Genomic DNA, 25,310 nt, shown 5'->3' with positions numbered 1-25,310 from the left:
ATAAGAAATGTGTGGATGTGTAAATATCGCATGAAGTTAGGACTGGGGTAATTTGAGCCAGCCAACAAGGAGCAAGTCGAGCCATGGTAATGTATAATAATGAAAAAAACTTAAAAAGCCATTGATATGCAGGCAGAAAGGAGCAACTTCACATGACAATTCTTTTACTTATAGAGGATGTTAGTATTTATAGAGAATTAGCAAGTGAAAAGACTTAAAATAAAAAATTGACATGCTGGTCCTTCCTGCATACATTTTGTACATAGTCTTTGTGGCTCAACTTACCCCCAAAAGATGGCATAACTGACCCACAGATGGGGCAAGTTGAGTCCTTTGACATCATTTTTAAAGGTCACAGTGACTTTCAGTGTGGGGTAGGAAGTTATATGTAGGTGAAAAATATTGCCCAAGAATCAAATTTAAAGGCAAAATACTAATTTCTACAATATTATTAGTCGTATCAATTCTAACATGCAAAATGCAAAAAGTGTCACAACTTACCCCGCCTTCCCCTACAGTATGTAACATGAACACAGAATTTGAGTACACAAAGAACGTTAAACATGTACAAAATCGTGTATGTACAAAGTTAAGTTGAGGTCTATGTTCTTCAAAGTAATTAGAAGGTAGCAGAAATGCTAGTCTCGAATGATTCTATCAATCTTCTACAGAAACATGCAGGGGCGGATCTAGGATTTTCCAAAGGGGGGGGGGCACTTTTTCCCAGTGGAGAAATTTGACTAGCAAAAAAAGTCCTCACTTTGAAAGGGGGAGGCACATTGGTTTTTTAACGCCATTTTTACAGTACAAATTTCGATTGTACCTCTCAAGGGGGGAGGGGGGGGGGCTAGAGCCGGCTGTGCCCCCCCCTCCACGTGATCCACCAAACCTATAGACGTTATGCATTTACGTCACCTCGCCACCATCTTAAAGGTCACATCGGCCGACACATTCTCAATTTTTAAATTTTGCTGATTAATAAATAATAATAAATATTGCTGATTGACACAAAATGAATGAGTATGACTGACAATCTAACACTGATTCAAGGGAGAATAACTACTGAACTTCCCTTTTTTCTACATTGGGAAGATATATCACCATTTTGGAGCTTTTTTTCTTACTGACGGAAAAACTTGGGCCATTTTACTTTCTCAAGTGATGAACTTGATCCTGTCAGGTGTAGTCTTCATACATGTTGATTTATTTTCAAAATGAGCCTGTCGAAGTACCCTTTTCTGGTCAGATATGTAATGTCAGACACATATCCTATCTACTAGTTGTAAACATTAATCCTCGAATTTCATCCTATTTTTTATGATTTTTTATTGCCCCTTTAACACAAATGTTTTGGGTCCGTGAACCCTACATGTAGAGACTGGAGCCATTGCCTTGCATAATGTTGGTTGAGGGCGCTATTAGATTGTGACGTCGGTATGCATTATTATACAGTAAATACAAGTGAAAATACAGTAAATACAAGTGAAAATAACTATTTTCTCAGTTTTTATTATGGGTTTGTTCTTTGTTCAAAAAATATTATCATAATGTATATTTCATTTGTTATAATGCTGTATACATTTACTTCACTTTACTTTGTACATTTTATTTATTACCCTTGTATGTATGAAAAATGTGATATTATCTGAATAAAGGCTAAAAAGCATTAAAAACTGCATAATGTCAATTTAAGGCCTGCGCACACCCTTCGACTGGTCCACGATCCGATTTTGGAACAAACCGCATTTTGCTTTCATTCTGAAAATTGTGAATGAAAAGTATATTTCTATTTTAGATTAAAATCAACTGTAAAAATACAATATTTGATGATTGCAAGCCTTTATAAAGGCCAAATTGGTTTCGAATCATAGCAAATCGTACGATTGATGTGATATCATTACGACTAGATATTCATTTCGCTCTTATTCTTATAGGGATGGTGGCCTTATCACAAATTTGAACATATGTATTTGCACGATGATTTTCAACTTAAAACAGCATGATGCTCGATGTCTGAACATCAGCATCAAATTTCACTATGTCTTCTAGTATACCGCAGACCATTTTTTCCATTATAGAAAGACTTTATTAAAAATCGGACACAAAACAGCTCATTCACTCTACATAAAAAATCATAAAGCAAGTGTGTTTATAACAGCTGTTCGTGTATAACATATTCTAACAATAAAATAAACTCATAGTTTTTTAATTAAGAATCTGCTCAAATTCATAATAACGTTTGGAAATAGTATGAAAAGAACTGAAAGATAACTGATCTCGATTATATCAACTTGTCCAGAATATGAAACATTAGGCCTGCTGATCAGCATGGCTTGCGATGAAGGGGAATAGTCTGCAGGCACAGACCCTGCTTGAAACTTTGATCAAAAGTGGGTCTTCACACAAGGAAATATAAAACTTGCTGCTTCAATTTGGACCTTACTGCACATGTCATCATGGTCATAGCAAGCTTGCATTTTGATCTTTTCTCATGTGAAGGGATTTTACAGCAGACTAATATGGGAATATGCCTACGTACCTGTTTGACACCGTTGGCCAGTAAACCCCACCAAACAAGTACACGAGAAAGCGTTGTTTCCATCCGTGCAGGAGGCTTCATTTAAGCAAGGATAAGATTCACATTCATTGATCTCTTTAGAAGGAAAAAAAAGTCGAGACAAAGTCAGAAAATCAGGACACTGGGTAAAAAGTATCATGTTCTTCCAAATATTTGAAAATTTTCAAGAAGTGGGAAGTCATGATTGGGTTACGGTTCTGCCTAGTTTAAAGCATATACGAACCTCTATAGCACCACTTCAAATCCTCGACTACCAAGAGCTGACCAGTTTCCTTACCCATAATCCAACATTCCGAGCAGAACAGTCTTGAAATATAGGCCCACTTAAATAACACATAAATTCACTACTTAATACATTCATCCTGCAATAGAGTACCGTAGTGTGACATTAATTGCCATGGTGCCATGGCGGGCTGGTTCTAAACAGAGTCGCAGGTGACGATCGTCTGTACATAATTGTATTTGCAAATGACTTTACGATGCAAGCGATCAAATTCCGATCACAGCCATTTTCTCCTATAAGAAGCAGACGCTTTCATTGGGCGGGTTCATTTGTTTAGAACCAGACCGCCATGACACCATGGCAACTGTGGGACATCATCACTTCGGTACTCTCTTATAACAGGTATGTAACTAAGAAGCAAAAAATGTTTCCTCCAAGGCGAATGAAACTATAAGCTGATTTATTTTCTGTATTGTCAATTGTTATCCGAGAATGTATAGTTCGAGACTAGCTATTTTATAACACAGAGTCGATTGAAGACGACATAAAGTGTTGGCTATTTCGTCCCTCTTTTAAGTAAGTATTCAATATCTTTAAAGTAAAAAAAAAATACTATAAGTATGAATGACATTAAGAAAATATTTTAAACCTAGGGATATGTAGACCAGATGAAAAATTGAATGAAAGTCATCATCCTGCTAATTACCCATTATTTATAAGTCTTGTTCAAAGTAAGATGGAAATGCACTTTGACCATTTTCTTTGTTACGCATCAATGCAATGCTTGCTAAAGCGTAGTCAGGATATTTTGATCGGTGACAAGATTCACTCCCTGAGAAATCATTTAGGGTCACCAATGCACCCACCCCCTCTTTGGTGCTGCCCCCTGACTGCTGTGGGATCCAAGACTGCAGTGTTGCAGTCTTGCTAACCCATTCGTGTCAACGCGAGTTCTATTGATAATATCCTAGGGTGCATGGAAAGGATGGGGGGGGGGGGGCAAGAAGTGTATGTTTTCGTGTATTTTGTGTATGTCAAGTATGAGTAGCGTGGGTCTGAGTCTATTATGGCCCTTATTTTGAAGTCTGGTTTCAGTAAGGACATGGTCTAACTCTATATATTTAAACTAGGGAAACTTTAAGAAAAGTCACAATTTTTTTTCATTATATGTTCATATTTACTGTATTCCCCCGATTTTTTTTTTGTGGAAAAACCTATATTATTATTCTCAGACAGTTATGAATGGTTTGAGCGTAAAGTGAGCTGATAATTGGATATCCATAGTCAGTAGCGTACCTAGGATTTTCCACAGGGGGTGGGGGTGCAAAATCGTCCGCATAAAATTTGACCCCAAAAATAACCCCCACAAATAAAGGATTTCGAGCCAGAAAAAAATTGACAAGCCCCCCAAAAAAGGTCCCCAACAGGATATAAAGGACATTTCACAGCAGAAAAAAATTGCCAAGCAAATAAAAGACAAATAAAAAATAAGGTCTTCAACTTTTCGTCAGGGGGGGGGGCAGGGATAGGTCCCTTGCATGGGTTGTGACTCGTCAGGGGGGCAGTCTGCCCCCCCCCCGTAGGTACGCTAGTGTCCATAGTCAAACCACAAGTGTATTATGTGTCTTTTTTGGAGAGAGAATGTTTATGAATGCGCGGGTTTTATTTTAAAACTACGAATGAATAAGTATGAAAGATTATACCAACCTTCCTCACAGCGTAGACCAATAATTCCAGGAGGACATTCGCAGGTATATGCATTTATTTCATCCTTACACGTCCCTCCATTCATGCAAGGATCTGGTATACAATCGTTGATATCTGCGGGAACATGGTGTAAAAAAACACGAACAAAAGTAACATTAATCTCGTAAAAATAATTATCGTTTGTATCATTCAGAAATGGAGATTACCTAGCTTCATCCAAAGAATGAAGGGAAATGAATTACAGGAATGCCATGGAACGGTTCTGAAAGAAGGCAGGAGCTGAGACGAAGGGGGGGGGGGGCGCTGACCACACAAGAAACATAGGTGGTCATCTCATATTTAACGTTTTCGTACACGTTTATATGAAGAAAAAAAAAAACATCCCAGGCCCATTACGGTTCCGCGGCTCCTGGAGTAAATCCTACAAATCAGTTGTTGTATTTTATTGTATATTTTATTTCACTTTTGTAAGATAAAAGCTTGCTCAGGCCTTCTTTGCACGCAGCATTTACCCTCGCATGCATTAAGTACACTCACATGCATGGTTTCGTGGGTCTTGCGTATGCAATTTTCAAAGTAAAGGCTCCTTTATTTGTTCCTAAATCGCCTATTCTTTAAAGATTAACATGGTTTTTGTCTAATTTTGATTTTGCTATCGCTCCATAACCTAATTTTTTATGAATGAATTGAAATAATGCGAATCTCATATATTACACTTTCACTTTATTGTTAAACATTATTTGCCTCATTTTCATGGAAACTGCATTACTAAACATCTTTTAGAATGATGCTTGAAATTATTTTTTTTGTAATGAAATCGTATTTGGTAAATATGTACATATAAGCTATATTGTCAAAGTATTCAGGTATTCGAATCTAGCATAAAGTATTAATTCTATCATATCGTCATTGAAGATACCATCTCAAATTTCCATTTTCTGGCGGCTAATGCGCATGCCTTTCTCACATAGCTGCGGTAAAAGTAGGAAAAGTATCACATAGGCATGCATTGTCGACAAATTTCCAGTTAACATTGGTAAAGTGGATAAAAGTTTAGCACATATCAAGCTAGAATGAATACTGATTTTGTTTTTATGATAGCTCTACAATTAAGAGAACCATAAATACTAACTTGTCTCGCAGATGAAACCTGTAATGCCTTCTGGGCAGTTGCAAGTAAACGAGTCTAGCCCATCATCACAAGAACCACCATTCAGACAAGGATCGGGTAAACAGTCATTAATGTCTGAAGAGATAGAGTAATATGATAAATATAATAACAATTGTAAAAAATAATGATAGTTATTATAATTACAATAACAAAAATAATGATAATAATACTTTCTTACCTAGCCTTTAAATCTTACTTTATCAAAAGTCTCTATCCGCTCTACAATAATGCTGTATAATTATTAGCAGAGGTTATGTTGTTCAAGGGATAATCAGGGCCTGGTACCCATTTTCGTCACATGGGTTGACTGGAACACATCATGGATCAATTTCCTGCTGAAGGACATTACGCCATGGCTGGGCTTCGAACCCACGACCCCCTGTTTCAAGGACAGGAGACGAATCGACTGGGCACGAAACATTGGTTTCTTACAATCTTGGCCAAGAACTATCAAACATGTGAATAACTGTAATCACCTGATCACTGACAACTGAGTGTGGTTAATTTATTCTACTTTGACCCCCAGGCGGCCATACTCATGATCAATCTGAGTCAAATGAAGTACAAAATGGAATACCATGACATACACTTATATGTCCTGTGTCGCATGCCACAATTTGGTAATAATGATGATGATCATAATAATAAAGATAATAATAATAGTAATAATAATAATAATAATGATAATAATAATAATACTAAAGTAATAATAATAGGCAAAGATATTCATAAAGCGCTTAATAAACATTATTTCTATGCACTTGATATATGAACAAAAGTTGTATAGATAAATAATAAACATTATGAAGGTAGACTGACCATTGGGTGACATAGAAAGATAAAACATAAATGAAATCAAAATAAAATTTAGCGCGTGGCCCACACAAATATACTATCATGATATAAATCATTATCCCCTATCTATATATTTCTTTGGGGAGGGGGGGGGGGGTATATCCCTACTACCCCGGGATCGACACCGATGGCGTCAAAGCCTGCCCTAAAAAGGATATTTCCATTATTTCCATACGAGTGAGCGTAGCGACCAATCAAGGCAATTTGCTAATTCCATTAGCCATATTAGCGCATCTTAACATCAATGTATCACGCAACACATAAGTGATCAATATGACATACTGTAGAGCAATTCCATGAAGTGATCAACCTTTATGTATGTTTGACCACCATTTTCCTCAAGTCTTACTTCGCTTCATAAACTGACCAAGTCATGGTTCTTTCAGAACATTACAGGCTGTCAAAATAACAAGAAATAAGAGACAGAAAATTTCCTGAAGGTCCCACACATAGGGGCTCGGACGTACATATTCTATGGACTTGCACTGTAGCAATTGAAATGGTTACACTTCGTCATTCCGAGAGGTTCGTAATTCCGAAACACGTAAATTGCCTATACCTCGATGTTCGTTAATCCGAAAACGTAAAAGGGTTCGTTAATCCGAACATTTGTGGCGTTATTCCGAAGGTTCGATAATCCGAAAACGAAATAAGGTTCGATGTTCCGAAGGTTTGTTAATCCGAAAACGAAAAAAGGTTCGTTGTTCCGAAGGTTCGTTGGTCCAAAAACGAAATAAAGTTTGTTGATCATTTAGTTTTTGGACTAACGAACCTTCGGAATTATGAACCTCATTTCTTTTTCGGATTAACGAACCTTCGGAATTACGAACCGTCGGAAATACGAACCTTTGGAATACCCGAACCTTCGGAATATCTGTACCTTCGGAATAACGAAGCTTCGAAATTACGAATGTATGCGAATTGAAATATGTGTTGCATTAACAAATCACAGACATCATGTATACCTGTTTGGCAGCGCTGACCCGTATAACCTCTAGGACAGAGGCATATAACCGTATTTACCCCATCTTTACACGTGCCCCCGTTATCACAAGAATCTGGTAAACAATCATCGATATCTTAGAAAGAGAGAGAAAAAAAGATTCTGTTAATATAGTGGGTATCGATAAAAAGTTTACAACTTGAATATCCCTCAGAAATTGGAAAAAGAAATATTACATGGGAATCATATATATACGCACATAATATATTCTTGGGCTTTGGTCTCATCTGCCAGTTAAAAGTAAATAATGTGACAGGCTCTTACGGTTAAGTGAACTTCATTTCATTTCAAATAAACATTTATTTTCCTCCATTTTACATATTTCTTCATTTCTGTTAACAAGAATTCACATGAAATCAATTTCCATCAAGAATATAAATATTTACAACTTATGTGTACAGAGGAAGGCGTAGGTCCCTAGAAGCACATGCTTGTGGCGGGATACGCCTGCGGACATATAAATATAAACAATACACAAAATACGATACAAAGATAAGAAGGGCTAGGAAAAGAGAAGAGAAGGGAAGAAAACGGGAAGACGGAGAGAGGGAGATTGAAAAAAATAATGCCGCAACAGTTGCATATTATTCATGTTAACTTAAGATCAAAAGGAATATAAGGCATAAGGATATTAAAGCATAGGATGATAAAATCATTTTTTAAATATTGAATTTTAAGCTAGTTGCTGACAAGGATTTTTTACGTAGTCCGGAAGATCATTCCATATTTTCGGGCAAGAATAACGGATGTTGTGTTGAAAGATAATCTGTGTTTAGGAATATATATTTGGTCATTTGTTCGGGTATCAAAATGATGTATATTTGATACATGCGTAAAGAAATTACGAGAGTTTTCTGGAATTTGAGAATTGAAACACCTTTACATAAAATTACATTGCTGAAGTTCATTGATGTCGTTAAATTTCAGCAGTTTCTGGGAATGAAATACAGATTTCGTGTCTGTTGGTGGTAAGATGTCGTTCTCAGAAATTATACGCACAATCTTATTTTGAAGGGAACATAATTCGTTAAGATGGGTTTTGTATGTGTTAGCCCAGACCAAATTACAATAATGAAAATATGGCAGGATTAGAAGGCAATATAATGTACGTAAGAACGGTTTTCGAAGATAAAAGCTTAGGCGATATATAATTCCGATATTTTTCGCTACCTTGTTTTCAATTTCATTTATGTGATGTGACCAAGTTGAATTACTGTCAATACTAATACCAAGAAATTTTGTATTTTCAACTCTGGGAATAGTCCATTTTGGCAACGCTCGCAGAAATGATGATATTCACAATGTGTAAACAAGGAAAGGCGAAACATTTCTTACATCTCTCATATTCTTTAGTCAGTGAAAATACATTGTAAATTTATAAGAACAACTTTGCTAGCCAACTGAGAATATATACATAAAGAAATAAACTTCACCAAAATTGTAATTACTATAGATATGGTGATTAAATTGATTGTTTTTATCATTTTCGTTACCATCATTATTGTTATCATTATTAATATTATCAAGGGTTGCAGCGCTATTATTTTCTTCAAAGTCATCATTATTGTTTTTATCATTATTATCAGTAATATTAATTGGTTTAGCTTACTTTCATCACAGTCGTCGCCGGTCCATCCATCTAAACAGATACAAAAGTAGAAATCTATCCCATGATGACATTCGCTATTGCCAGCACATGGATCCGAGTGGCATTCATCTACGTCTGTAAAATATTTTTGTATAAATATATAGCTGAGTTAATTTGAGGAAGTAAAAACACTGTGAACTGTAGACACTGAAATCTTGTTCAACTTACGCCATGGTCTAACTCAGTGCTTAAATGGGCAGCCAAACGTGTCAAAGTTGGATTTAAATTATATTTCCTATCTATTCTGTGATCCTTCTCAATTCGTTGATGGTGAAGATAGCTATCTTATTCATCCTTCACAGATAATTAAGAAAAGTTTGTGAGTCAAGTGAGCTGTTTACATTGAGTCTCTACTGTTCGAGATTAATGTCACAATCGGCTGTCCATTGTTTTTCCACAACTTTAGACAAGAGTTTAATTAAATCAAACCAGACTTCAGAATACGGGTCACTGTGAACACTAGCTGTCACTGTACAGGTAGCCACAGTGTGTAAATATCTTCACACTGCGTAAATTTGAGCATTTTAACAGTGTGTGAACACACTCTCTGCAGAGGCATCCACAGTGTGCAATTATCTTCACACTGTTAAAATCTGAGCATTCTAATAGTGCGAATCACATCTTCATATATATATATACCACTGAGTAAACACACTGTGAACACAATCACTGTAGGTATCAACGGTGTGTAATTATCTTCATACTGCTTAAATTTGAGCATTTTAACAGTATGAGTCACATATTCATTTAAGCCACTGTGTGAACACACTCTCTGCAGAGGCATTTACAGTGTGTTATCTTCACACTGTTAAAATTTGAGCCTTTAAACAATGTGAATCAAATCTCCATATAACCCACTGCGTGAACGCATTGTGAACACTATCACTGTAGAGGCATCCACAGAGAGTAATTATCTCCACACTGCTTAAATTCGGGTATTTTAACATTGTGAATCACATATTCATTTAAACCACTGTGTGAACACACTCTCTGCAGAGGCATCCACAGTGTGTAATTATCTTCACACTCTTAAAATTTGAGCCTTTAAAACAGTATGAATCGAATCTCCATACAACCCACCGTGTGAACGCATCGTGAACACTATCACCGTAGAGGCATCCACAGAGTGTAATTATCTCCACACTGCTTAAATTTGAGTATTTTAAACATTGTGAATCACATTTTCATACGTTCGCATAGAGCAGTGTGTTATTTTTAAGATTTTAACAAACTGAATCACAACCATTATAGTCCATTATGTAAAAACAATTTTTGGCACGGTGTTATTATTAGATGTACATAATAAATTATAATAATAGTGATAGTAATAACAATAAATAATGATATGAATGATAATAACAACGTTTTATTTACTCAGGACACTTCAGTCAGGAAACTGCTCAAACAGCGTGCACTGCACCGTATGAAAGATTCAATCAACTGTAAAGAGGATGCTGTATTTGATTGTATCACCCCTGATTTTCTGTACACTGAATGATTATACAAATAATGCACGTAAGCGCGTGCATGCGGGGCCAGATAATGTGCGAGAAGAGCCAATGGACATACCGCACCGAGGTCCGCAGGACCAAGTCCGGTATATCCGTTTGGCGAGTCAGCACAGCGTTCATTATTTGGGTCCTCTTTGCACAATAATGCGTGTATTGTTTGTTTTATGTTACTGAGTTGCCCCCGAACGCTGCATTTGATTTTAATTCTAGATAATTAAGGATAATTCCAGACCTCGATCGCACTATCCTGCACTCTGACGTCAGAGAGCAGGATAGTGCATGTTGGATGCAATATTGCAATTCGCTGAATATCATGTGATCCGATTTGGACCAATCGGATTGCAGCACACTCTTGCGAGTTGTATAATAAAACCTAACATACCGCCATCACAGAGATCCCCTGTATATCCAGCATCACACTCGCAGAAGAAAGTATTTACTCCATCCATACATGTCCCTCCATTAGCGCAAGGATTCGGAACGCAATCGTTAATATCTGTAGAATCAGGTAGATATATCCGCCAAGTTGTCATTTAGATATATGTAAAAAAAACAGATAGAAATGGCTAAAATGAATTATCATAGCAGCCATCTGGATCAAGGGGGAACATTCGTTTTCTTCAACACATCAACACATTTAAAAAAGATATTTCATTTTATATCCCTTACTTAAGATTGTTGTATTGAGAGTATACACAAGGAGAAAAGGAATAGTTTTACTACGAAAAACGTTTGCCATACATGACATAGTTCATTTTCCTTACTGACGTCACGCATAGTCCATTTTTTCCCTAGGGAAAAGGTCAACTATACGTTTTTTTGACATCCCCCCTATCTCGCGAGTCACGACCTGTGCGGGGCGCGCGTTTCCGTTTTACACCCTGGCGAAGGCATTTTCCGGAAAAGTAGCTAAAAAGCGACTAGTGAAGAGTCTACGTCTACGTTTGTTTACGTATAAGCTGGGCGCGCGATCCAAAGTCCGCACCGAAGTTATCCGCAGAACATACCGTACTGTAGGGGAGAGATCAGTGGTACTGTCTTGCAAATGCAGCTGCATGAGCTTATACTTTCCAGGTTTGATAATTTGCCTTGCCGACTTGCTGACGTCTGTCTTTCTCTCTATCTGTCTATATATCTATCTCTCAAATTCTATCTCTATCTATCTATGTAACTGCAGTATCTATCTATCTAATAATCTTCTCTGTCTCTCTCATTCTTTATCTAACATCTATCTATCTCAAATCTCTCTATCCATGATCTCTCTGTCTTTCTCTATTTCTCTCTCTCTACCTACCTATGTAACTACAGTATCTATCTGTTAATTTGTCGCTCTTCTCTCTCATTCTTGATCTATCTGACATCTATCTATCTCTCAAATTCTCTATCTATCTCTCTATCCATCTGTCTGTCTTTCTCTATTTCTCTCTATCTATTTATCTATTTTTTTAACTAGAGTATCTATCTATCTGTATAATCTTCTCTGTCTCTCTCATTCTTTAATTATCTATTTAATATCTCTCTATCTATCCATCTGTCTGTCTTTCTCTTATTCTCTCTATCTATTTATCTATCTATTTTTTAACTTATCTATCTGTTCTTTGTCTCTCCCTCTTTATCTATCTAACATCTATCTATCTCTCATCTATCTATCCATCTGTCTTTCTCTACTTCTCTCTATCTATATATCTATCTATGTATCTATCTGTTAATTTGTCTATCTTCTCTTTCTCTCTCATTCTTTATCTTTCTATCTATCTAACATCTATCTGTCTCTCAAATTCTCTATCTCTCTCCCCCTCTAGCATTTTCTCTCCCTCTCTCTTTCTATCTATCTATCCACCTCTCTCTCTCTCTATTTCTATCTGTCTATCTTGTCTCTATTTATCAGTCTTCTATATCTATCTTTCGGCAGCTTCTAAGTGTATCAATCCATCAAACTTCAATTTGTCTTTCCATTATATCTGTTTATTTTGATTTTGTCTGTCATTCTATTCATTTAGTTAATAATTTATTTTTATAAAAAAAAACTATAAACAACGCATAGGCGGCGGAAGCGGGGGGACGGGGGGGACGTGTCCCCCCCTAAATTTGAGGAGGGGGGGACGGTCCCCCCCTAAATTTGTTGTTGATGACCTTTTTTTTTTTTTTTTTTTTTTTTTTTTTTTGCTTGTCAATTTACTTTCCTACGTCCCCCCTAAAATTTTTGGGTTGAGAACCTTTTTTTTTTTGCTTGTCAAAAAAATTTTGGTTGTCCCCTTCTAAAACTTTTGGCTTCCGCCGCCAATGAAACAACGCGACTGCAAAAGCATGTTCGGATTTCACTCCTGACTGCCGCTCTCTCTGTACATGAAGTGCCGAGGAACTCTGTGCTCGCGCTCTGATCAGTAACCGTGCAAATTGCATGCGGTGGTGGACTCGCCTGTGTCGCACGCTGCATGCAACCAGCGACGTGTGTAGACTCTTCACTAGTCGCTTTTTGGCTACTTTTCCGGAAAATGCCGTCGCCAGGGTGTAAAACGGAAACTCGCGTGCGGTGCGATGCGAGCAGAGCTCTGCTCAGCCAAACGGTACTCTCCACTGCATGCCAAGGGAAACTTTCGGCGAGCTGCACTAACCAGGTGCCCTCGCTGAACAGACGATCCATAAGCCAAGACTCATTTTCTCAACTTAATTCTGAACGATTGTTCTTTATCGATATAAAACAAATATACAATGACCCATTCTCGGAACAGGCTAAAACTATTCGCACTCAGGAACATGACATAGTACTATTCTCCCTCGGGCCGATGGCCCTCGGGAAGAATAGTACTATGTGATGTTCCTTCGATGCGCAATTAGCCAGATCCTCTGGTGTCATTCTATAGTGTTGACAAAAGTCATCTTGGGGAAGAAATATATTACTGAGAAAGTAAATTGAAGTTGTTATGTAATCACTGAAGCATTATTACCTATAGTACAATTAAAGCCTGTCCATCCTTCATAACACATACAGAAGTAGAGACCTGGCACATTGAAGCACTTGCCATTTTCCCCGCAAGGGTTTGAAATACATTCGTCAGTATCTATGTTTAAAAACGAGAAAATAATATAATCATAGTATATTTCCCGTTATTAACGTGCTCTTTCCTTACTCGTCATGGTGATGAAAGCTATCTTATATATATATATATATATATATCCTTCCGTAACAGTTAAAAATGATTTGAGAGAAAAATGAGCTGATATATTGAAATTGTACTGATATAGACACTTTCGGCTATACTTAGACCATAACTTTAAACCTGAGTTTGAATTAAATCTGACTTCAGATCTGACGGACCATACATTTTTACTTCGATGTCAAAGTATTGGAATTGTTCAACACGACAACACTAATGGGTGCTATTCCAACACCTTTGTACATACACTCTTTGATAAGTTCCATCTCTAGGGTGTAATTTTAACATTATGTGGGTCTCTACAGGGACACCAATTGGTATCATGTTTAACACTATAACTTTCGTAGTGTAGGTGTAGTAGGTCTGCCAAAGATTATAAAGATTTAATTATTATAACTCTACACCAAATCTGATCGTTGATACAAAGGGGTTTGTACTCCAATGGGCTCTCCATAGTCAAACCACATTTAAACCAGGGTTTAATTTAAACCTGAGTTGAGAATACGGGCCATAATATCCACCCAATATAATTATGCGTACTTACCAGTTTCCCCCAAGATGACAGATCCGATGCTTTTAACTTCGTTGACACCAGCGAGTGACTTTACACTTATTCCATACGAAGAGCCTGAATGCAGATCTGCGATTGTGACCTCGGTAACGGTACTGTTGACTTTTACTATGATATCGGTTGGGAAGACTTCAACCTAAACAATCAATGTACAATGAATACTAAGATTAAGTTTGTCTGGTCATGGGAGAACTTACTTTAGTGCAGGAAAAGAATGCCTACATATTTCTAACATCAATATCAACGGCATTATCAACATTTTATTTGGAGGGGGTGCAAGCAATCTCACATTTTTGTTAGTTGATTGAGTTAGAACATATAAAATTTATGTGATATACTTTGAGTAGAGAAAGACAGATAAAAAATGTAATCAACCCTGTTTCCGCTTCTGTTTATTGTAACTCCCGTAGGAACTCGGCAGGACAACGTTTTGCTGGTAAACGCCAAGCTGGTATATAACCAAGTACCTGGGAGAATTTCACATTTAGGTTAATCAGTCATATAGTGGCCGACCTTAGTGACGACATTTTACTCGGGTCTTTTTATCAAAGAGGAGTGGGGATTCGAACTCACAACCTTGCGATTAGGAGTCTAATGCTCTAATCACTGGACCACACGACCTGATAATGTCAATGTTATACAGTCAGATAATTATGAGGGAATTGTCATATCATCTATGATTGCCTGTTGACACCAATTTCGATATTTAATGACCCCAAAATGAAAACAATATACACGAACCTGATACGAGTGGACAATTGGTGGGGAATCGCCAGTCCCTTGTGCAGGTGGATCCCATGCTATGGTCAGCGTGGTTGGTGTGTAGCTCACTACCCTAACATTTTCTGGAGGAAGGGGAACTGAAAATATTGAGAGTGATGAGAGCAATAAATCTATTCTAATACTTGATCACTTTCCCCATATCTCTCTCGAAATAATAACAATACTAATAGTTACATTTATATAGCTCTTGATAATCAATTTTTCCATGCCCTTTACATTTTTATTGTTACTACCCCGGTCATCTGATCCTGGCATGCCCGCTCGCAATGTATGAGCTTTCCCCATTTCCTATCATAGCTATGGAGCATTCCAGCAAGAGATCCAAGATTCCATTGCTAGGCAGACTATAGGATTTCGCCTCCCTTTAAATCTTGGGTGAAGTGCGGCAAAGCGTGGATTGACGCCGTGCAAAAGGACGCTTATTATAGGCCGCGATAATATTCAAACTCCCGACCCAGTCAGAACCACTACCCACTCACACCCTCACAGTAAAAAAGAACACACAAAAATGCACAAGTGAATAAGCATCATTGATTATATTATCATGCACATAAAATATATGAAGTGCGCAGTATATGGTTACAAAACAACGAAACATTCAATAGATCATGTAGATAGCAATCTACCTTTATAGCAATCTACCTTTATACCCAACTATTGAGATCTATTATTTGCATGGTAGTCCGGCAGCCCAGGAGATTTATTCAACCGAAAGCCGGACAAGCAAATGACCCCATAGCTGGATGGCATGGACCCTGAAGTTTACAAAAATGCATTGCTGCCGGGTTCTATCCGTGGTCTTCCCTCCGAAATGACGTAATATATGACGTCACTACAAAATGACCCTATTTCACCATTTTTCAGACATTCTACACATTGCATGTGGTCAAGGGAGAATATCTCAGTCAAACCATGCTTGTTTTGTACGAAACTTTCAAAATATATTGTTCACGTAATGCACAAGCAATATGCAAAATTTCACAAACAGAAATTATTATTTACATATGCAAATTACGTAAATGAAATTTGCATATCATTAGTATCGGAGATTTCTTGCTTCAAAAATTATCGAAAATCGATTCAGAAATTTATTTTCCTTTTTAGTGTATTTTCTTTGATATATTTCCTCTCAAACATAATATCATTCGCTTCATCTATATCTGTACTTTTATAAATTATATGTCGGTAATTGGAAATGACATTATAGACTGTGATTTCAGCCCCCTTTTCAATATGGTGCGCACATAGAAATCGTGCGTTTTGGGCCTATTTTCACCATATGGCAAGGTGTGCGAACGATATGCCTACTTTATTGATGTTTCCTGCATTTTGCATGATATTAAATCTTCCAAACAACATATTTTCATCTTCATTATATCTCTGCTGATAAAGAAATGATTTCAGCAAAGATTGATTGCCCACTGGGCAGTCTATAGGCTACGTTTTCAGCCTACTTTTCAACAACGAACCTATGCCATGTATGACTGCATCGTTGTAGTCGAGTCGGATATGGGGGATCCTGTGTACCATCAAAATATTTTTCACTCATCGTTTTTGTATTTGCCTGAAGTGTCTAGTTAATGAATCTTGATGTTCCCTTTGCAAAATCGTGTCCCATGGGGTTCAAAATTGATATCTTTGGCGGCCCTTTTGGATTTTTTAAATGAAAAGTGATTATTTTCACATTTTTGCACAGAGTGTGACAATGGGACAATCTTAAATGAATACGCATCTCACTATGATTCGGATAGTAGAAATCGATTGAATTCGTTTTTTGGACAGCTACTATATTTTGAAATAAAATTTATCCCGAAATTGGCATGATTTGGTAAAAAATGTGCATGTGCATTGATATCTATCTGAAAAAGGGTCATTTTGTAATGACGTCATGTATTACGTCATTTCGAAGGGAAGACCACTGATAGAACCCGGCAGCAATGCATTTTTGTAAACTTCAGGGTCCATGCCATCCAGCTATGGGGTCATTTGCTTGTCCGGCTTTCGGTTGAATAAATCTCCTGGGCTGCCGGACTATATGGAGAACACTTGCGTCCAGCTGAGAAAGTGTGCGTGTGTGAGGGGGTGGGGGAGGGCTTAAGGAAAAGAAAAGGGATGAAATATGTTGGTAATTTGTGAATATTTTGTAAATATGTGTCACAAAATTAGATTTTATATTAAAGAAGGTCGGTTTTTTGTTGTTCCTTTTAACAGTTTTTTTTCCCATACGTCATGTCCGGCCTCCTCAAATTTGTTGGTTTGTACATTACGCTGCTGAGGGAGATTATTATTCATCACGCAGCATCGAGGGAATTTCTTAGTGCTAAAGACCCTGCACAAACTTTTTCATATTTCATCATCTTTCAGCGCCGGTAAATCAATCTGAAATCTTACTTGTGGTGACCCATTTTTCTTGTCCGGTCATTCCATCTACTCCGAGCACCATTCTGTAAGTTTCACCAGGTGTGAGACCATAAATGGCCCAAGTCGAATGAGGATCATTAACGGAGCGGACGCTAGGATTTGATCTGTCACCGACTGTAAAGTTCAGGTAATGGATAACGTTGCTTTGCAGAGGCTCGAATTCACACTCCAAAGAGTCACTGGTCAGTTTCCGCAAGAAGATGTCCCCAGGCTGCGCACCACCTGATCGGATTTAAAAAAATGAAAATAAAAAACAAAAAAACGGTGTTGGCTGCGAGACAACAATCTGGTGTGATCAAAATGTTGGACTCGGATTATTTATTACATTATTATTATTGTCAGGCAAGGGAGTGGCGAGGAAGGGGCATATACAACCAGGGCATCTACAAGATGTAGTTCCTATAAGGTTCTATGGACATTTTTACCTGGAAAGTTTCACGTGCCTCTTTCTCAAGTTATGGAATTATTACCAATCCTATAAGATGAGGTTTGCGAACACATCATAATTATGATGTTTCACGAGGTGGTAGGGAGAGTCTGTTCATATACTTTCTAACCTGTAGTCACTTGTCACTTAACTAGCCGGGGTAATAAAGGAGCGCCTCGAGCACCTAACAAGGTGTATACGTGCGCTATACAAATCTTACATTACATTGATTTTGTTGATACATCACATTCGACAACTGGGGGTGTTTCATGAAAGTATGTCAGCACTGACTACATTGTCGGTGCTGACTATTTCAGTGGAATTCTTGCTTTTGATTGGCTGAGAAGCTCTGGCCTCTGACTGTTACTATGGTAAGTGTCGGAGAAAGACATCATACAGTGCTGACAACTTTCATGAAACGGTCCCCAGATTACGACAAAGTCCTGCTCCTTTCTATAACATTAATTACTTTGCACTACAGTATGACCACAATGTCATCAAGCACGTATTATTGTCCGGTTACTCACCAGTTCTGCCATACAGAGTGCTCTCAGCCAGAATTGTACTAAATTGTATGTAACCATCCTCGTCATCAACTGCTGATAAAACATTAATCACGTACAGAGTATTCGTTTCGAGTCCTGAAATCGTCGAGGTGGTTGCATCACTTCCGACATCCATTGACGCGCTTGCTGAGAGCACCGTGCGGTATCGGATTTGATAGAAGTGCTCCACGGAAGGTGAAGGTGTCGGGTGATCCCAGGCAACCCGTAGTGAGGACAATGTGGTGTATTCATCCAGAATTCTGACGTTCTCTGGAGCAAGGGGTACTGTGAAGGTGTAAAATACATGTACTGTAAAAAAAACTGCACCGGTGTTAATTTAACCTCAGCCTGGTATCTATATCGGTCCACACCATAGAGGTTCTGAAACAACACCTGTTAAAAATCAAACCGATATTGGTTTAAGACTAATTAGTGCTGCTTAATGCCACTTTGGTGTTATCCTAACGCCATGCAAACCGGTGTTGTTTTAACTCCTTTCTTACATGGACCGATATAGATGTCTGGCTGGTGTTAAATTAACACCGGTGTTTGCAGTGTAGGGTGTTATACTAGAACCAGTTGGTGTCTCTATGGAACCAAACCCTGGCTTGTAAAAATGACACCATGGAGATTAAACACCATAGAATGTAAAAATAATAACATAAATGCGTTTTGGTAACACCCATTATAGGTACAGAACTAACACCAAATATCTGACCTCGGAGTAAAATGACTGGTGTCATAAATGCACATAAATCAACATTGCAATTTTGGTGTGTGGCATAGTGAGAAATGAATGAATTCTGGAGAAAAGAATAGAAGCGGGTTTTTATTAAGTTCAGTATCATGTCTAAATGTTTTCTCGTTTTACGAAGGTGACTTGACGGGGTCCATGGATCTTGTGCCCTTGACTCAATTTCGACCTTCCTCCAAAACTGACTTGAAAAGATCAATGATCATCCCCGTTCAAATGAATTATTCGAGTTGACAATAACCAGAGACCCGTTTCATAGAGAGTTATAATGATTCATAGATAATCCACGCATCCAAAAGCGCACTTGACTTCAAAAAATTTGATTTAGTCTTACTCAAGTATCAGTAATGAAGTAACTTTTTTTTAAATGTATTATGTATTTGGTAATATCCTCTCATGCTGAATTTGTTTGTTCATTTGTTTCTCTTATACATCTTCAGATACCTGAAGAAAGCCCAAAGGCCGAAAGCTCGAAATTAAGCCGTCATCGGGAAAACGGCGCCTATGTCTTAGCTTGCTTCTGTGTGTATGGGGCCGTGTCAACATAATAGGCAGGCACAGACTCTGATTGAAACTTTGATCAACAAGTGTGTCTCCACACAAAGACTATCCATACAAAACTTGCTGTGAGCAAGATGGCCTTCAGGACACAAGTCATTAGTAGGCTGCAATTCAGACCCTTTACTCGAGTGAAGGGTTTGCACAATAGACTAGTATCAACACAACTCCTACTCGCGCAGGCAAAAGGAATAAGTGTGAAGCTTTGTGCGCACATGACATTTTGGAGTACGTTAAGCGTTTCCGGTGGCCTGAAAAAAGCGCGTTGTTGCTCTATCCATTTTTTTTAATCGATGGTAAAATTTGATTGTATTTTCCAACATTTCAAATTATGCCCAAGATTTAACAGATTACCATTACCTGTTTCTCCATCCGTAGCATGCTGAAAAGAGAATAATGAAAGGGAAAAATGCCATTATATTCTTAACATGGAATAAATTACATAAATGTCTATAATCCCTTAATGATTAAATTTCATCACTTAGAAAATGCTCCCAAATCAGTTATTGTTAAAAAAAAAGAGACGGAGACGCTACAAATGGGTGAACATTCGACAAAGCTTTGTTTGGCAGAGAATCCTCGCTTACCCCAGACTTTTTGTTTGAAAAAATCCATACATGCTGCAAATACCATGAAGTATTCTTTTCACTTGTGTAATCGAAAAGGGAAAACCCCTAATGCTGTTTTGCATCACTCTATTGAACAAAGAACAATAAAATGGGGGTAAAAGTTACAAGACAGATACACTAACACATTGGAAAACAAATAGGAAGAGCAAGGATTGTTAGTGACAATTCGTGGGTGATGAGGAGCACCACTAAGATTTTCCAGGGGGGAGGGGTCACCCTCTGGACAATAGGCTGGTTTGCTTCATTACACCCCCCCCCTTTTTTTGCTTCTTATTTTTTCAGACCAAAATCATCTTCATTTGGGAGTGTATAGCATTTTAATGTATTATTTGTTTATTTATTAATTCTTCTAATACAGTAACTTCTCAGAACAAACCAATGCTTCCTCCAAAAATAAAATCCCAGTCCCCTGTGAGAATTCCCTGGTAAGAGAGAGTCTAGGACATGGCCACATCACTGGATTTGGCCGAAGGATGGGGTTCCCCTTCCATAGGAGGCAGAAACGGGGGAGGGGGCAGGGGGACACGTCCCCCTAAATTTTAGGAGGGGACGCCCCCCCCCAACAAAAAAAAGGAAGGAAGAAAAGAAGGAGAAAGAAAGAATTAAAGAAAGAAAAGAAGAGGAAAACGAGTAAACAAGTAAACTGAACAGCTGAAACAGTCAAGGAAATGTTAAAACCTCTATAGTATAGTAAAAAAATGACAGTTTTTACTATGGAAAATACACAAATTTTACTCTCTCCCTGTGCGTTTTTGTTCAGAAAAACATGACAGCCGACAAAAAAGTCGTTTTCGCATCACGAAGAAGAAAATATATTTAAAAAAAAGAGAAAAGAGCAAGATAAGAAGAAAAAGAATATGGGGAGGGGATAACTGGAAAATGAAAAAAAGATATCGGTTTTGTACATAAAACAAAAAATTCCGCTCACACTTCGCGCTCGCATTCCCTGATACAGTAATCTGCTCATTAGGACACCATGCAGCTTATGATATGCCAATCCAATTCTAAAGTCAATATGCACAACTTATTTCGCTATTCGAGTTTCTATTACATTCTGTTCATGCTTATACAAAAGTACTGAATATAAAAAAAATAGCTAGCGCTACGCGCTGGCATTATTTCACAGGCAAAGGTAGAGAGATACGTATTCTGTTCATGTATTACATAAAAAAATAATTCAAATGTTACCATTTTAAGTCAGTATATCATATATTTTCATCACGCTCCTCGCACCAATTGTTTAGTAAGTAAACATGAGCATTTGTAAACTTAAGATTTTCATTACAGATCGAGCATGCGATCTTAAACACACAGGAGTAATGCCGAAATTTTTTTTACAAATAATTTATTTAAATTATTTATAATTTATTTAAATTATTTGTAATTTATTTAAATTATAATTTTCTCCTATTAAAAGTCTCTTTATTTACTATCTATTGTCCACGGCGGACTGCATTTGCATACTAATGAGTCACAAAGAAGAGAATCGAGAGTAATTGAATTCCAGTTCATCGTGATTTAGCTTTGAACTAGAATAGCCTGGTGGCTAATTTAATACCTTCGTCACATTTGCTCTACGGCGGCCGTACAGCGAGTCGAAAACAGCCGTTTTAACATTTTTTGTACCAGCTACATATAGGTGGTTTGAATAAAAATGAATAAAACGACTGTTTTCGACTCGCCGTACGGCCGCCGTAGAACAAATGTGACCAAGGTATAAGTCGCTGCCCGGAAAGCAGCAGATGGCAGGTTCAAATCCCACTGGTTCCATTTTTTTCTGACTTATGATTTTCATTACAGATCGATCTTAAACACATAGGAGTAATGCCGAAAATTTGTTTTCAAATTATAATCTCCCCCTACTAATTGCCTCTTTTACCATCCTTTCATCGTTTTCAAAGAGTGCTTTAGAATCCGAGGTTTTAGGTCAGAATATCATTTTTTTTCAGCTCGCGCTTCGCGTTCGCATCAATTGTTTAGACAGACCCTCACCAGTTTATGGTCACAATAAGTGTATTAGAATTTTAAGGTCTGGTTCGGAATATCAAAAATGTCCAGCTTGCGCTTCACTCTCGCATAATGTTTAATTAGATGGCCATTCTGTTCATGATTACCAAAAGTACTCAGAATGGCCCAATTGTAGGTCATATAGCCAAAAAAAAATTCAGCTTCGCGCTCGCATCAATTGTTTAGATAGATACCCATCCTCTTCATGATTACCAAAAGTGTTTCGAATGTAAACAATTTTAGCAAACCTGCTTAGAATGTCCAGTTTGGGGTTGGAATTAACGCAAATTGTTAATTCAGATGCACATCCTACTCATGATGACCAAAAGTGTTTAGAATGTAACAATTTAAGGTCGGAAAATCAATGTTTTTAGCTCGGGCTTCGCGATTTCATCAATTGATTGGATAGATACCCATCCCGTTCATTGTAACAAAAAGTGCTTTAGAATATCAAACTTTTGGCCGGATCTATTTGTAAAAAAAAATCAGCTCGCACTACGCGCTCGCATGAAATGTGCTTAGAATGTCTAAATTTCAGGTCAGAGTATCAAAAATGTCCAAATCAATTGTTAAGATAGATACACATCCTGCTTGATGACTGAAAGTGCTCAGAATGTTAAAATTTTAGGTCAAGTTATCAAAAATTTTCAGCTCGCGCTTCGCGCGCACATACAAGGTTTATTTATATATTATCCTGTCAATTATTCATGTGTATGGGGGCGCCATTTTTCGAAAAAGTACACAATTGCACCAAAATCAGGTAGGGCCCACGACCACGGGGTGCAAAATCCTGTAAATGCGCCTGCATTGTTAGATATCTCATCAATTGTTAGATGTACTTACAGATTTTAGTGTAGACTACCGCGTAAACAAAAAAAAATATTCAACAACATTTAGCGGCCAACTCGGAAAATACGGGTGAAATTTTTTTCCGCCCCCCCCCAAATTTTTTTTTATGCTTCCACCGCTAATGTCCCTTTCACACGATTCAGCGCGACATCACCAACCCTTTTGAGTATAAGCCAAAGCATAATACTTATTGTTTGCAAAATGAACATTACTTTTTAAATTTGAAAACATTTCAACTCCTACCGATGCATTTAGGAATAAAAAAAAAAATTATTAATTTAAAATAGGATACAGAAACTTATATACCCCCCCCCCTCTCTATCAATTCCCCTCTTTATCTAACCTTTAAATGTCATAGATTTGAATTCAAACCTAAGGGTTTGAATTCAGTCGTTTAGAATGAAATCTCAGGATTCAGAAACAAGATCTTGAATGGTCGCTATTCTCAGACGATATCGATTTCTTTAAATCCACATAATTTAGAGTCTATATCATTACATTGCAAAAACATATTTCCATCAAAAAACATATTACCATGTCGTTAGAATTCTGCAGTTTAATCGAGTTTACAATTCAGAAATTGAATTGAATTGAAGGTTTTATTATCATTTCATCGCAGCCAGTGGCTGAACTGAGAAAGATTTACAAAGTAAAAACATGATATATAAACATAAACAGTGAAATGTTTGATGTAAAGAAATGTCCAATAACCAATTAATATTCCAGTAAAATTTTGAGACATGATAAACTAATGAGTATAAACTTATATATAGTTTTACTTGAAGTTGAAATTGTTGGTATAAATAACAGACTATGGGCATATGCCTTATCCGTATGTATTCTATCTATCAACGATCACCGTCATTTTATTTATGCATTAGTCCATTATTGAGTAAACTTGTAGCCGGCCTGTAAAATCTTTCCCATTATTGTTCGATATGCACAAAATGCAATCCTAGTATTATGAAATATATTCTGCCCTATTCATTCTATTCAATTTTGCTTGCCTGTTCGGGCATGGTGACGCATGGTTTGAGGTTGGGGTTTTAACACAAATTGCTGGTGTTCCCATAACGCATTTCCCTTTTTAATAAAGGTTGTTTACGATTTGGACTTCAAAGTTATACATGTAGTAGTTTAAACAAGTGTTTAAAATCTTAAACAAATTTTATTTTGAATATTTAATTGTCAATAAATTAAGAATGGCTGTTTAAACTTTTGAACAACTACTGTATCCTCGATACCACTGTGAGGCTCATAGTAAACAGAGTGGTATAGAATTTTAAACAGCTTTTTTTTATTGTGTAGACAAATAATGGTTTCTCCTCAAATTACGCTGAAATATATATAACATAATAACATGTCCATTTAGATAGCGCAGTGACTATGTGCATTATACTCAAATGCGCTTTGATACTTGGTATCATATATTATTATTACCCCGGCTGTAGCTGAACCGCAATATTAATCATGTTAATAGGCGCTAAAGCGTTCAAGGAATAAATCCTACCGGGTACCCATTCACCTCACCTGGGTCGAGTGCAGCACAATGTGGATTTAATTTTTTTGCCGAAGGAAATTATGCCATGGCTGGGATTGAACCCACGACCCTCTGTTTCAAAGTCCGGAGACTTATCTACTGGGCCACAACGCACCAATTAATCTTAATATCGCGTACATTCGATTTCTTTCGGAATCGGCGATACCGTTTTGTTTACCTTGTAATCTAACCCAAGGTTTCCAATGGGCCAATATCGTTTCCGAAATTTAGCATAATAAAAAATAGGGTGTAATTCTACGAGCGCCCACGGTGACATGACATTCTTATTATTTTCATCAATCGTTCCCACGACTTGTTGAAAGACAAGTCCACCCCCATCAAAAAGTTGATTTGAATAAAGAGAGAAAAATC

General features: G+C 37.3%; 1 protein-coding gene across 1 annotated transcript in view; it reads right to left on the bottom strand.

Annotated features, from left to right (window-relative positions):
• Window positions 1-20,794, bottom strand: part of LOC121430046 (neurogenic locus notch homolog protein 2-like) — a 105,737-nt gene extending 84,943 nt beyond the window's left edge. The window contains exons 1-12 of the mRNA XM_041627320.1: window positions 20,274-20,794; window positions 18,584-18,886; window positions 17,600-17,851; window positions 15,167-15,285; window positions 14,399-14,561; window positions 13,645-13,758; window positions 11,079-11,192; window positions 9,147-9,260; window positions 7,500-7,613; window positions 5,641-5,754; window positions 4,509-4,622; window positions 2,540-2,653 (exon numbers count right to left, since the gene is read on the bottom strand). Coding sequence (XP_041483254.1) covers window positions 2,540-2,653; window positions 4,509-4,622; window positions 5,641-5,754; window positions 7,500-7,613; window positions 9,147-9,260; window positions 11,079-11,192; window positions 13,645-13,758; window positions 14,399-14,561; window positions 15,167-15,285; window positions 17,600-17,851; window positions 18,584-18,737 — 1,486 coding nt within the window. The 5' untranslated portion in view covers window positions 18,738-18,886; window positions 20,274-20,794. The remainder of the gene's footprint in view (window positions 1-2,539; window positions 2,654-4,508; window positions 4,623-5,640; window positions 5,755-7,499; window positions 7,614-9,146; window positions 9,261-11,078; window positions 11,193-13,644; window positions 13,759-14,398; window positions 14,562-15,166; window positions 15,286-17,599; window positions 17,852-18,583; window positions 18,887-20,273) is intronic.
• Between the last annotated feature and the right edge of the window lie 4,516 nt (window positions 20,795-25,310).

This window comes from Lytechinus variegatus, chromosome 1, assembly GCF_018143015.1.
Source record: "Lytechinus variegatus isolate NC3 chromosome 1, Lvar_3.0, whole genome shotgun sequence".
NCBI lineage: Eukaryota > Metazoa > Echinodermata > Echinoidea > Temnopleuroida > Toxopneustidae > Lytechinus > Lytechinus variegatus.
The sequence above is the reverse complement of the archived record's forward strand: the minus strand, read 5'-3'. Positions and strand labels throughout refer to the sequence as shown.